This window comes from Macaca fascicularis, chromosome 8, assembly GCF_037993035.2.
Source record: "Macaca fascicularis isolate 582-1 chromosome 8, T2T-MFA8v1.1".
NCBI lineage: Eukaryota > Metazoa > Chordata > Mammalia > Primates > Cercopithecidae > Macaca > Macaca fascicularis.
In genome coordinates, this window is record NC_088382.1 from 42733439 (window position 1) to 42748260 (window position 14822).

The 14822-nt window shown below is 36.0% G+C and overlaps 2 protein-coding genes across 2 annotated transcripts in view; both read left to right on the top strand.

The window, feature by feature from the left end:
- The first annotated feature begins 571 nt into the window (after positions 1-571).
- Positions 572-14822, top strand: part of ADAM5 (Disintegrin and metalloproteinase domain-containing protein 5) — a 136929-nt gene continuing 122678 nt past the window's right edge. Inside the window, 7 exon segments of the mRNA NM_001283728.1 lie at positions 572-648; positions 1404-1483; positions 5446-5501; positions 8564-8642; positions 8970-9046; positions 9860-10031; positions 12493-12558. Coding sequence (NP_001270657.1) covers positions 594-648; positions 1404-1483; positions 5446-5501; positions 8564-8642; positions 8970-9046; positions 9860-10031; positions 12493-12558 — 585 coding nt within the window. The 5' untranslated portion in view covers positions 572-593.
- On the top strand, positions 10808-11372 carry LOC107130595 (large ribosomal subunit protein eL21-like). The gene has a single exon (XM_045398177.2). The coding sequence runs from the start codon at positions 10848-10850 to the stop codon at positions 11328-11330; it is 483 nt and encodes a 160-aa protein (XP_045254112.1). The 5' UTR covers positions 10808-10847; the 3' UTR covers positions 11331-11372.

Below are 14822 nucleotides of genomic sequence, written 5' to 3' on the forward strand. Positions count from 1 at the left end.
TAGTTTGGGACAATAGAGAAGATTTGTTGGAAGTCTGAGCAGGGATTGTATGAGCTGTTTTGCATTCAATAGCTGTCCTATAATGGTGTCTCCAACCCTGGAATGTTACAATCACAGCGTTTGCAACATTTTCTGCAAACATGCATTTTGCCTAGTTCTAGCTAAACTGTTTGCATGGTATATAAATGTAATGGGAAGAAACTTGATTGCTGTCAGTAACCAGAATATTTTTATATTTGTTTCTTTTCTCACTGTAACTGGAAGTTAATTAAAAAAGCGATGATCTAAGTAAAAGATGTAAGCAAAAGCCTCACCAGGCACCACCCTAACCTGAGAATTGACAATTAGGAGTCCTTTCTTCTTTAACAATAAACTGACTGGCGTATCAATGCTGAGACACTTCTCTTGAGTGCTCAGCTGCCCGCCAGCAGCGCGTTACCTACTTCCAATCACCTCCCGCTTCTTCCATGTGCTTTTCCTCTCCGCAGCCTCCCTGGACCGCCTCACGCGCGCTCAGCCCTGCGCGAGCTGCACCTCTCCAGGTCTCAACGTCTCAACTGCTGTTCATCGCCAGGGCTCCAAGACAGCGAGCCATGTTCCTTCTTCTGGTGCTTCTCACCGGACTTGGTGGGATGCATGCAGACCTCAGTAAGTCCAGGAATCCAGGCTTGCGAGGGAGACCTTGTTCACTCTTTCCACCGCCCGGGTCCAGCTCAGACTTTACCCTGGCTCCACGCTCTCCCGCTTTCTCCTGGCCCCTTGCCTCAAGGTCTGTGGCTAAAAAGGCAGAGAGGCAGCTTCCGACAGAAAATCGTTTTATTTCTTTGGGATGGCTTCCTGATCCAGAAAATGAACAAAAATGAAATTTGTGGTTTTTTCCACATACAAAAATTCTGCTACTCTACGAAAAATTGCATCACCGTAAAAAAAAAGCTATTTATCAAGGATTGACTGATTTGGCAACTGTTAGCCTCCACCTGCCCCATTGAAAAGTGCAGATCATCCTTGTATTCAATATCTATATTCGTCCCTGCAAAATATCTCACTTTCTGGATGCATCTGTGTTTTCTCATTTCCACATCTGTTTACAACACCGAATTTGGTACTTAACGTTTAGTCAAGCTGTACCAGCGCCAAACTGTGTGTGTGTGTGTGTATGTGTGTGTGTGTGTGTGTATCTGTGTAGACAGGGATTTGCAGGGGAGAATGAGAATAAAAATTTGAGATCTTGACAAGGGGTCAGAAATTTGTAGGTAAGAATGACTAGAAAGACAGTGGAAAGGGCGAGATGTGTAGATTATATTAAAAATAGCCGCTAATGTAGAGAAACAAATGCAGAATCAGAGAAGTGAATAACATAAGATCACGGGTATCAAAATAACGTAGTTTATATTTATTTTTAGATCCTCATAAAACCTTCCTGCAGACCACAATTCCAGAGAAGATTTCATCATCGGATGCTAAAACAGATCCAGAACATAATGTAATTTTAATAATATTTTTAATATGAAATGTTGTTAAGTTGTGTTTAATGTCAAGACCAAAGGTGCTGAATGTGGGCAGGATTGTACTTCTTGGAGGCAGAGTTGACAGCTGAGAACAGGTTCACAAGAGGGAGCATGTTGATGTTTACGAATGTGTGAGACTGTGTGTGTGTGTGTTTCTGTTGATGATGAAGGATTTTAGGGATAAGATCCCCCGGGGTCAAAATGCTAGGTATAGGATCCCCCAAGTTTGAAATTTAAGGAGGTAGCAGAAAACTTGGATCCCCCTAGGACTAGGATTAGGGTGAGGCAAGTGAAATGAGTCATGTAACTACAGGATCAGATCCTGTCTGTCTTGAAAATTTTGATATTGTTTTCATCATGGTGTTTTTTTGCATTGATTTTTAAAAAGGTTGCATTAAGATATTATTTATCTTGATAACTGAGTTTTCTAGTAGCCTAGTTCTGGCCCTAGTGATCCCCTAGAGATTTCTCTTAGCTTTCACTAAGTCAGTGAGGATCTGAATGGTGATGATCTCTGAGCAGGTTTATTTGTTAATGATCACGTCAATTTCACATCCAAGATTGAATGGTAGTGAATGTTCCTTCTCTAATAGTTCGGCAAGAGAATACTTCTTACATGGTTTCTACCAGTATAAGATAATCTATTGTTTTTAGTAATTATGGGCCTCCAAATTTATCTTTTTTCCATTTAGCGGTTTCAGAAACCTTTCCTGTCTGTTTCACGTAAGGATATACTATTTATATTGTTTCCCCTTCCCCATATACCCTTTCTTTACCTTTTCTTCTTCTAGTAGCTGAGGGTTATTTACCAACATGCTTATCATGCAGCTTTGAACACCCCTCTGCTCTGCCTCCCAAGTGAATTACTAGCTATGCTGTGGTGTATGAGCCCTATGACAGCTTCCCTTTCTGACTGGAAAGAAGAGGTGACATTACATCTTTGTTTAGTTTCCTTTTTCCTGAGATTAATAATACCAACTCTCCCTTTCCATTGTTTGTCACTGATAATCTTTGAATTCCTCACTTGTCTAATTTCTAGAATTTTTATAAAGGCATTTATAATATGGAAATTCAGTGTGTTTCTTTTAACTATAATGATTTAAAAAGGTATATTGTAATATATTTTAGCAACAAAATTATAATTATTGTGGGATGTGATTTTATTTGAATATGTTTGGTATCATATGGGGTAGGACCTGCAAAAGTAAAAGTGCCTAAGGGCACACAGTTATAAGATTTAGTAAATAAAAATATAGAATACCCAGTTAAATGCATGTGCACATAAAGATAAAAGAGAAATATTACATGAGGCTTACTTATACTACAATTATTTGTTGTTCACCTGATATAAACTATAAGCATCTAAATTACATACCTCCTTCTTAACTTACAGCTGCCTGATGATTTGACTTCCCCTAACAGTTCCCTGTTGTATAGAATTTGCTTGTAACACTGCTTGCAGTTATACTCTGTTTCATTTAGATCGTAACATAATTTCTACAGTGGTTACACACAATGTATTTTATTCTTTTTTTCTAGTGAATATTTCCTGTAGTTTTACAGTTTTCGCATTTTACATTTAGATGTGTGGTCCATTTTGAGTTAATTTTTGTGAGGGATTTAAAGTCTGTGTCTAGATTTTTTTTTTTAATGTGGGAATACTATTGTTCTAGTACATATTTTTGAAAAGACTCTTTTAAAAATATTGTTTTGCCTCGACTTCTTTGTCAAAGATCCATTGACCATATTTATGTGGATCTATTTCTGGGATCTCTATTTCTTTGAACTATTTGTCTATGATTTTGCAAACACCACCCTGTTTTGAGGGCTGTACATTTATACTAAATCTTCTGTTTTTTTTTTTTTTTTTTTTGAGACAAGGTCTCGTTCTTTTGCCTAGGCTGGAGTGCAGTGACACGATCTTGGTTTACTGCAACCTCTGCTTCCCAGGTTCAAGTGATTCTCTTGGTCTCCTGGCTCAGCTTCCTCAGTAGCTGAGACTACAGGCATCTGCCATCATGCCCAGCTAATTTTTGTGTTTTTAGTGGAGGCAGGGTTTCCCCATGCTGGCCTGGCTAGTCTTGAACTCCTGACCTCAGGTGATCCACCTGCCTTGGCCTCCCAAAGTGCTGGGATTATAGGCGTGAGCCACTGTGCCTGGCTTTATAGTAAGTTTTGAAGTTGGTAAGTGTCAATTCTCCAACTTTGTTCTTCACCTTCAATATTACATTGGCTATTTTGGGTCTTCTGGCTCTACATATAAAGTTGAAAATCAGTTTGTTGGTATATATAAAATAGCTTGCTGATAATTTCATTGGGTTTACATTGATCTGTGGTTGACATTGGAAAGAACTGATATCTTGACAATATTGAGTCTTTTTATCTATAAACATGGAATATCCCTCCATTTAGTTAGTTCTTTTTGAGTTTTTGCATTAGTTTTGTAGTTTTTCTCATAAATACATATTTTTCTATATTTATACCTAAGCATTTCATTTTTCAGGGTGAAATGTAAACGACATTGTGTGTTTCACTTAATTTATTACCTGTTCATTGTTGGTATAAAGGAAAGAAAATGAGTTTTTAATATTAACTTTGCATGCTGCAACCTTGCCACAATTGTTTATTTGTTCGGGGTTTCTTTTTGGTGAGTCTTTCAGATTTTCTCCATAGACAATCATGTAATCTGTGAACAAGGACACACATTTATTTCTAGCCAATCTGAATCTATTTTATTTACTTTTTTTTTTTTTTTTTGCTTTATTGCATTAGCTAGGACTTTCAGTATGATATTAAAAAGCACTGCAGAGAGGGGAAGTCCTTTGCCTTCTTTCTGATTTAATAGGAAAACTTTAGGGTTCTCACAGTTAAGAATGACATCAGCCATTTAGACCCTTTCTCCAAATATGGTCACATTTTGAGGTGCTGGGAATTAGTACTTCATCTAACGAATTTTTTGGGGGGTTACAGTTCGGCTTATATCAGTTGGACATTGTATATGAAAAGATGTGGAGGCTCTAGATAATGTATCTTTTGAGAGTTTTTTCCTCCTATTGGTTGGTTTTGTACATTTTTGGTTTATTTTAGTTTTTTTGTTTTATCTTTGTAAGATATGTGGATTTTAAATGTTATTGGTGCTTTCATAGTCTCCTTTAATTTTCATCTTATTTGTTTAATATCAAAGGATTTTAGAGGGCACAATTTTAAAGGTCCCCTCCAAATTCCACTTATACTTCTTTTCACAATGCCATTCAACTAATTCCTCACAGAACATTTACATGATACAAAGTACCTTGTTATGCTTCAGTATAAAGTTGAGGAATTGAAAACTGTTAAATGCTATTTCTCTTGCTAAAATAAATGTCTAAAATTAACCAAATACATAATTTAATGACTGTTGCATTTTCTATTGTCTTCTATGTTGTTCTCTAGACATGTCTTTAGTCTCCCTGTATTCTCTCCTACATTCTATTTCAGAGGAGTTTGATTGTTCACACAGATGAGTAAAATGCAATGGCTTTTGATGTTATATTGCTGGAAATATATTACATTTCTTGTACTTCTATCTTTTGGGAGGGTCTCTTTCAATGAGCAGGACAATTTACCTTCCAGGAGAGCTCTAGGTAAACAACCAATGAGTCCTCACAATTGAGGTGGACATCCTTGATGGTGGGGTCTGTCTGAACTGAAAGATAATAATCATCGGGTAAGCTTCTCCCTCAGAGGTGTGAGTAATAGTGAATAGCAGGCAAGTGAGTGCTTTACTACCTAGTTCTCAATGCAGAATTCTGAAGCTCCAAGTATCTGTGTGGGAAGGAAAGCCAATATAATGGTTACAGGTTGTTATTAATTTTGTCAATATTTTAAACCCTAATTTGGAGAAGATACACTATTTGGCATGTGTTATTATTGAATTTTTCTAATAATTTTGTTATAGGTTGTTTACATGATTACAATAGAAGGAAAGCCATATTTCGTCCATCTCAAAAAGCAGTGAGTATTTTGTCCTTTCAAAATTTAATCTTTGGCTTCTTAATTTCTAAAAGTATGTATAAGTAGAGTGAATCATTTTGATTCAAATATATTGATACCTACTCTATACTGGGTATTGAGTAAAAACCTAGACATGCAAAAGAGAATAAAACATATTACACTGTTAAAGAATTATAATACAGAATGATAGATTCAGACACATTAATAGAAAGCAAATAATTTTATTATAATATGGTAATATGATAAATGTGTAAACAGTATTCCTTGGAAGTCAGGGGAGGCTTTTAGGGAAGAGGAAAGAGATTACTTGTATCTTAAGGGAAGAGACAGAGCTATGTAAAGAAGAGGGGCAAGACAGGGGAACACTTTTTTTTGTTTTCTGAGACAGAGTCTTGCTCTGTTGCCCAGGCTAGAGTGCAGTGGAGTGATCTCGGCTCACTGCAACCTCTACCTCCTGGGTTCCAGTGATTCTCGTGCCTCAGTCTCCCAAATAGCTGGGACTACAGGTGTGCACCACCATGCCTGGCTAATTTTTTGTATTTTTAGAAGAGATGGGGTTTCACCATGTTGCCTAGGCTGGCCTTGAACTCCTGACCTCAAGCATTCCTCCCTCCTTGGCCTCTCAAAGTGCTGGGATTACAGGCGTGAACCACCACACTCAGCCAACATTCTATTTAGAGAAGAAATTATGTGTAAAGCATAGAGGTGTGAGACACAGTGGCTTTTCTGATATGCACAAAGCCAGTGTGAATTACTAAAGCAAACATTTTCTGAAAAATAGAGGTAAAAGATTCTGGAAAGGTAGGTAGGGGCCAGGTTGTAGAAGATTCAGAATGCATGGTCAGATATTGGGAGCCAAAAATGGTTTTAAGTATGTACTTATGTAGCCACATTGAGTCTATAGGCTTTTTTTGAGGGGACAAAGTTAGAGTTAAGGTGACTAATTATATGACTATACAGTTTAGGTGAGTAATGGTGGTGGTTTGAACGATGGCACCAGTGATAGCACTTGAAAGAAAAATTCGGTGGACCTCAATACAGATTTGGTGGAATGATTGGTAAACAGTGAGGAATTTCAGATAATTTAGTTGTCGCTCAAGAAAATGAATAGGCTATAGTATAATTAACTGAGGAACATGAACAAGGGATATATTTGTGTGAGGAAGTGGTGATTTTGATTTTTTAGCACATGTGAGATACCCAAGTGTGTTTTTTCCTGTAGATCAGGGGTGTCCAGTCTCTTTGGCTCCCATGAGCCACACAGGAAAAATTGCCTTGGGCCACATGTAAAATACACTTATGATAGCTGATGAGCTAAAAAAAATATTTTAAATTCTCATAATGTTTTAAGAAAGTTTACAAATTTGCTTTGGGCCGCATTCAAAGCCATTCTTGGCCATATGTGGCTAGCAATTTGAATCTGAAAATATTCAATAAGAATATTGGAAAATAGATTTAGCTATAGGTATATAGATTGAGCAGAAAGTAGTAGCTTGTGCTCTACTTTCTTGTGTTTTTTTTAATGAGTGCTGTTACATAGGGTGCTTATAAATAGATTGTGGTTAAAGAGTGAACCCTGGGAAACAGCGATGTTTCCTGGGATAGGTTGAACAAAAACAGCAGCCAACATGGAAGATAAAGCTGGAGGGACCAAGGAGGTAGGAAGAATAGCAGAAGAATGAAGTGTTATGTAAATTGAGTGGACTGAGTGGCCACAGTTTTCAAAAAGAAGCTAGAAGTCCAATGTAAAATGATTTTTTAAAATGCCTTTTGGATTTGACATTCTAATATTTGTGGATCTTTTCCAGGGATGTTTCAGGGATAATAAGAATTGAGAAACTGAAGGAATTGTGTGTAGACAATTCTTTTGATGAAATGTATTAAGAATGGAAAAAAATGTACATAAGGAATAGCCACAGGAGAACATGGGGTCAAGAAAGGGTTCTTTAGGATGATAATGACTTATTAGTATCATTTTAAATAGCATTATGATAAAAATCAGTAGAGCACAAGAGTTCAAAATTATAGGAGAGAAAAAGTAGTGTCCTCTGCATATGGCACAGGATGGTATCTACAGCACCAGTGTAAGGGCTTGTTCTGAATGAAAGAAGTAACCTTCTGGCAATAAAGGTAAGGAGTGCAGATGGGGAACAGGTGATCTGAGAGGGAGGGAACATGGGGGTTTTGTGGGATGATTGACAGGAGTAGTGTCAAGTTTTTGAATAGTTACTGAGGGAAATAAAATTCTGACCAGAGTTATTGAGAAGAACTTGGCACTTAGCAAAGTTTAGCAAATATGAATTTGTAGTGACACCAAGTAACTCTTTCTAAGTTTTCTGTTTATATTAGTCCGTTTTCACACTGCTGATACAGACATACCCAAGACTGGGCAATTTACAAAAAAAAGAGGTTTATTGGACTTACAGTTCTACTTGGGTGGGGAGGCCTCACAATCATGGTGGAAGGCAAGGAGGAGCAAGTCACATCTTACATGGATGGCAGCAGGCAAAGAGAGCTTTTGCAGAGAAACTCCCATTTTAAAAACCATCAGATCTCATGAGACCCATTCACTATCACGAGAACAGCATGGGAAAGACTTGCTCCCATGATTGAATTATCTCCTACTGGGTCCCTCTCACAAATGTAGGAATTATGGGAGCTACAAGATGAGATTTGGGTGGGGACACAGAGCCAAACTGTATCACTGTCCTAACTTTACACTTTAATTTTGAAACTTGAGTATAAAATCTAAAATCAATGAGTGAAATAGACAAAGATTAGAAAGTTCTATGCTGGAAATTGGGACCTATACTATTTCCTCTTCATGTCTCTAGCAATTTGAGTTGCTCATTTATCTGCATTTTTGTATGGTATGTCATTCTAGTTAAAATGTCTCATCAAGCACCTAATTCAGTTTAAGTGCTAGAAATACATGCACAATAGGATAAAACAAGTCGATTAACACTACTTTAAATTTTTCAGTAAAAAGAAAATTTGTATGAATATTTTTTCTACCTTTTCTGTTTCACAACTTGAGCATGTTTTTTATTATTTTTGCCTAGATCAATTTTATCTTCAGCTTCTTTTATTCATTCTTATGACAAAAATGACATCCGTCATTCCAAACCTCTGCTAGTTCAGGTAAGAATTAGGTTATTTTTTTGTTACATATTTGTAATTCTAGATTTCTTTAAAAAGACAAATATTCTGTAATAACTAGAATGTTATTTTACATATTCGCTGAAATTGAGTAACTTAGGCTGGTGCTTATTTCTACCTGGCACAAATTTATTAGGTAATTGCCAATCATATTAAAGTAGAAATGTAGCTAAAGTAATAAATAGTAAATGTAGCTAAAGTAGAAAATAAAAAAATATCAAGTAATAAATATAAATAAATATAAAGAATATATTTGGGGTATATATTTAAAAAATAAGTTATCCATTAATTTTTCTTTTTTTTTCTTAGATGGATTGCAATTATAATGGATATGTTGCGGGTATTCCAAATTCTCTTGTGACCCTCAGCGTGTGTTCAGGACTCAGGTTGTAGACTACTTAAAGATACTCAATTTGCCAATATTATATCCTGGTAGCCTATGAATTAATTCTCCATGTATCTGTTCTAATTCTATAATCACCTTTGTCATTTCAATTCCTTAAGGACTGAACCAAAATTACTAATAAAATAGGATTGATATTCCAGCAATATCTGTTCCTGATGAGAGGCTACTTGTTGATACTGACAGGATCTGCTGCTTTAGGCTTTAAGAAAGCTTGCGTGTAGGGAGATTGATTGGTCTCCTCATACTTTTTTAGTTTTCTCAAATTCTGTTCTTGTCCAATTTCTTAATGTCCTAGAATAATTGACAATTGTGGAATGCATGGGATAATGGACACTGGCTCTGCAGTCAGTAATTATTAGGCCTATTGTGCCTTCAATTCAGCCCACACAAACAAATGATTTAGGGCATCAAGTGTCAGAGGAGAGTTAAGTGTATCAAAGAGAAGGAATCAAAGACTAAAGAAGAGACTGCCTAGAGATTCTACAGGCTGGTTAGAAAATCTACACAACAGAAAGGGGTTTCAACCTGTTTAAGTGCACAGATCCATGCCACTACCATGCTTTCTTGAAGATAATCACAGATTTGTAATGTAAGGTAACATGTATCCTGTGATATAGTGGTCCAGTTCTGGTGTAAGAAAGACCCCAAAAGATAAAGAGATAAAAGTAAAAAAACCTAAGGTCTTAAAACTTAAAAACTTTAAATCTTAAAAACTGTGGCCCAAATTTCTCACTATAATATTATGGTTTTGGTAGAATCATTTCAGACTTGTTTCGATTGTCTTAACACTCAGGGGAACAATGCAGCTGAAAAACATCTCATATGGAATTGAACCAATGGAGGCTGTATCAGGATTTATACACAAGATTTATGAAGAAAAATTTGCTGACACTAATATTCTCTTAGAAGAAAATGACACTTATTCTTGGTTTAATTCAGAGTATCAAGTCAGAAAAAGTTCAGAAGTAAGTATTGGCTCTTTTATTTTAATTTAGTATAATTTTGTGTAATAAAAAATACTTTCAGAGACAAGATTTGGTGACTTATAAATCTTAAAACTATTTTACTTTTTCATGAGGGCTCTACATGACTTTTACAATGGCGAGAGAATAAACTTATGTTTGTCATTATGCTTGCCATTAGATGAAAGCTTAGCAAAAACTTAATCTTAGAAATATGAAGATATGAGTATAGTATAAAAGAAACTGGAACATTAATTTTCATATGTGAGCATTTAGATAATTAATGTAAAATATTCCTTTTCTTTAATTACTCAGATAATTTAGGAGAGAATATTATACAACCTGGATTTCCCAGTTGACAGTTCAAAAATGGATGAGTGACTTACATAAAGTATATGTAAAGCAAAGCGATGAATTTTTTTCTCTACCAAGACCCATAGACTGCCTTAAATAATATGTCTGGCTCTAGCAAATTGCCATTGGTTGTAAATTTTAATATTTTTCTAGACTACATTGTTTGCCAAAAGTAACTTCCTAGTAATTGGTAGCAGAAAATCTGCTTGCATGAAAGATTAGTATGAAAAATTATCAAAAGGCTGAGAAAAACCAAAGCTTTAGGTTATAAACTGAAAATTTCAGTTTCAATTATTATAAAAGTAAAAGATACCTGAGTTCTTACGTATCTTGAGAAGTCTAATAGAAAAGTCTTACTACCCAGGGCACTTTGAACTGGAATCTTCTGAATAGTACCTAAATTTTGTACTTGAAAATAGCCTCGTCCTTTCGGCCGGAACCGCCATCTTCCAGTAATTTGCCAAAATGACGAACACAAAGGGAAAGAGGGGAGGCACCCAATATATGTTCTCTAGGCCTTTTAGAAAACATGGAGTTGTTCCTTTGGCCACGTATATGCGAATCTATAAGAAAGGTGATATCGTAGACATCAAGGGAATGGGTACCGTTCAAAAAGGAATGCCCCACAAGTGTTACCATGGCAAAACTGGGAGAATCTACAACATTACCCAGCATGCTGTTGGCATTGTTGTAAACAAACAAGTTAAGGGCAAGATTCTTGCCAAGAGAATTAATGTACGTATTGAGCACATTAAGCATTCTAAGAGCAGAGATAGCTTCCTGAAACGCGTGAAGGAAAATGATCAGAAAAAGAAAGAAGCCAAAGAGAAAGGTACCTGGGTTCAACTGAAGCGCCAGCCTGCTCCACCCAGAGAAGCACACTTTGTGAGAACCAATGGGAAGGAGCCTGAGCTGCTGGAACCTATTCCCTATGAATTCATGGCATAATAGGTGTTAAAAAAAATAATAAAAGACCTCTGGGCTGAAAAATGTTTCTCTTCATTGAGTAGAAGTGTGGTGTCCTCTCCCCCAAAGAAATACTTAAAGCAAATTTTAGTTGTGTCCTAATTCATTATGTAATGTCTTTCCTATTCAAATTTAATGTATTCCTTGCTGAAGGATGTAAGGTAGCTTATTGTGCAACAGATTACTCAGTTGGTTAGAAAATGGCCAGGTATTATGTATGAAATATTTGTACTGGTTTGAAGATAGTCTTAAATCATCAAGGAAGAAATAAAGTAATTTTTTTTTTCAGACAGTCTTGCTCTGTCAACCTGGTTGGAGTGCAATGGTGTGATCTCGACTCACTGCAACATCTACCCTCTGGGTCCAAGCGATTCTGCCTCAACCTTCTGAGTAGCTGGGATTATAGGCGTGTGCCACCGTGCCCAGCTAGTTTTTATATCTTTGGTAGAGACGGGTTTTACCATGTTGGTCAGTCGGGTCTCGAACTCCTGCCCTCGTGATCCACCTGCCTCGGCCTCCCAGTGCTGGGATTACAGGCATGAGCCACTGTGTCAGGCCATATAAAATAAATTACAAAAATAAGTGGGATATAATCTATTGCATTACAGTTAAGCTCAGGATCCAGAGTTTGCTTTTGAACCCTAAAAAAACACATTGTTTAAAGTATCCATTTGTGTGTTATATACTAGTTTGGAATTGCTTTGACCATGCATGAAACAGAACTCAGAAAATAATAGTGGTAATAGCATTTGTGTTAGGCCATTGTCTTGCTGTAACAATATGCCACAGACCTGGGTAAGCAGTAGAAGCTTATGTGGTGGATCTGGAGGCTCTGACGTCCCAAGATAAAGGTGCTGGCAGGTTTGGTATCGTATGAAGGTTTGGCCTTCACTTACCTCTTGATAATTCCACAATGGGAGTTCCTTTTTTTTTTTTTAATTGAATATTTTATTTTGAGATAATTGCAGATATACATGGAGTTATAAATAATAAAGATTCCTTGTACACTGTAAAAAAAAAAAAAAAGAAAATAGCCTCATTATGTAATCAGGAGCAATATATCTTTCAGTTTATCTCTCAATATAATTTCAGTAGAAGGTAAATTTTTGTAAATTCCTCATGACTCATGTTATGTGTTTTTCAGAAAACTGACTTTATTAAGTTATTCCCTCGATATATTGAAATGCATATTGTTGTGGACAAAAATCTGGTAAGTCTTACTTTATGCATCATTGTTTTAAAACTAGTATATCTCTTTAACTTGATTTCAGTGAGGCAATGAAAATTACCAACCATGCTATATTGCATTTGCAATGAACACATTCTTATAGATTATAAATCAAGTTTTTGTTATTTTGTACATAGCATCTACTCACTTTTGCAAAGTGAAGGATCTTAATTTCTAAAGCTTGTTGACTATTGTTGATTTTTCAAAAAACCTACATCCTCAGTGAAAGGATAGATTGCAACTCCCTTAAGCCCTCAACCCTCATATACAATAATAATATTTAACTGCCTCAGTCTAATTGGAAGGATGGTCTATAAAACAAATATGCCACTTCTTTAAAGCAAAAGGAGAAAACATTATCACCTGTTTTCTTCTCAGTTCTAGGTAAATGAAACAACGAGAAAAACAAATGAACAAAATACTCATATTGAGAATTCATGGCTATACTTTGGATCTCTTATAGATTTAGGCTCCGAATATTTATTACCTATGTGGTTAGGATTCTAATCCATGAGGCTACATTTGTCCCAGATTGGTAAAAGCCGAGGGTGCATGAGGGAAGCAAATAGTATTTATATCTGGGGGAATGCCACTTCAGGCAGAATACCTCAGGACTCCTACAGATTAATATCAGCCATACATATATGGGCTCACAATCCATAAGGAAATAAAACACCATGAACAATGGTTAGCAAAACAAAAAATACATGTATGGCTAATATTAATTTTTTTTAAATATAGTTTATGATTGGCAGAACAGTAAGGTGACTGTCATTAACAATAACTTATTGTATATTTTAAAACAACTTAAAGAGTGGAATTGGAATGTTCCTAACACAAAGAAGTGATATTAATGAATGTTTGAGGTAATGGATATCCCAGTTACCCTGATTTGATCATGACACATTGTATGCCTGTATCAAAATATCACATGTACCCCATAAGTATGTATAACTATTATGTACCCATAATAGCTAAAAATAAAAAAATTAAAATAAAATACAATATTTTTCCCCTCAAAGAATCTGTTGATTCCAGAAAGGGTGAATATGAGTCAGGGTTGCTGAGCAAAATGTTGGCAGGAATAACAGAACTTGAAGTTCATGGCTCATTAGAATTGAGTCGAGGGTACGTTAGCATAGCTAAGTTGACCCAGTACAAAGCAAATGCATACCCTGAAATAATATTTCTATCAAATTACAAAATCAGAGGGAGGAAAGCAGAATTTTAAGCATAATCAACAAAAAGAAGGCAATTAAGAGAAAGAAAAACACATATTTAGGATTTGTTTCATAAACCTGGAACAAATTTGAAAGCTAATGTTAAGACAAAAGGTTTAAACTAAAATACCTAAGTAATTATATGTAGGGGGATTAAGTACTGCAATTAAAAACCAAAGATAAAGATTAATTAAAAGCAAAGACAAAGATTATCGTACAACACACACACACATAAACACACAGACATTCTGCTTACAAATGACATATGTAAAATATCGTACATAAGTAACAAAAGTAAAATAATGGAAAAATATAAACAAATTTAAAAAACTAGTTTAGCTGAATTAATATCAGACAAAGTAGATTTTTAGACTTTAAAGTATTTCTATTGTTGTGTAGCAAACCATTCTAAAATTTAGTGGCATAAAATGTAACAATTTATTTCTTTGACTGGGAACCCAGAGACTTTTTGCATTTTTACCAATCTTAGACCCTTTTAGTTTAAGTTGGTGGCCTTTCATTGAAATAGCTATCAGATATGGTTTTGCTGTGTCCACACCCAAATCTCATTTTGAATTGTAGTTCCCATAATCCTCATGTGTCATGGGAGGGACCGGGTAGAGATAATTGAATCATTGGGGCAGTTTCCCCAATCCTGTTCTCACGATAGTGAGTTAGTTCTCATGAGATCTGATGGTTTTATAAGGTGCTCCCCCCTTTGCTGGGCACTCATTCTTCTCCTTGATGCTGCCATGTGAAGAAGGACGTTGATATGGTTTGGCTGTGTCCCCACCCATATCTCATCTTGAATTGTAGTTCTCATTATTTTTACGTTTGGAGGGTAGGACCCAGTGGGAGGTAATTGAATCATGGGGATAGGTCTTTCCTGTGCTGTTCTTGTGATGGTGAGTAAGTCTCATGAGATCTGATGGTTTTATAAAGGGCAGTTCCCCCGCACATGTTCTCTTGCCTGCCGCCATGTAAGACATGGCTGCTCCTCCTTCACCTTCTGCCATGATTGTGAGG

Excerpts from the sequence above, each read along its gene's own strand:
- LOC107130595 (XM_045398177.2), top strand. The coding sequence starts at position 10,848 with ATGACGAACACAAAGGGAAAGAGGGGAGGCACCCAATATATGTTCTCT.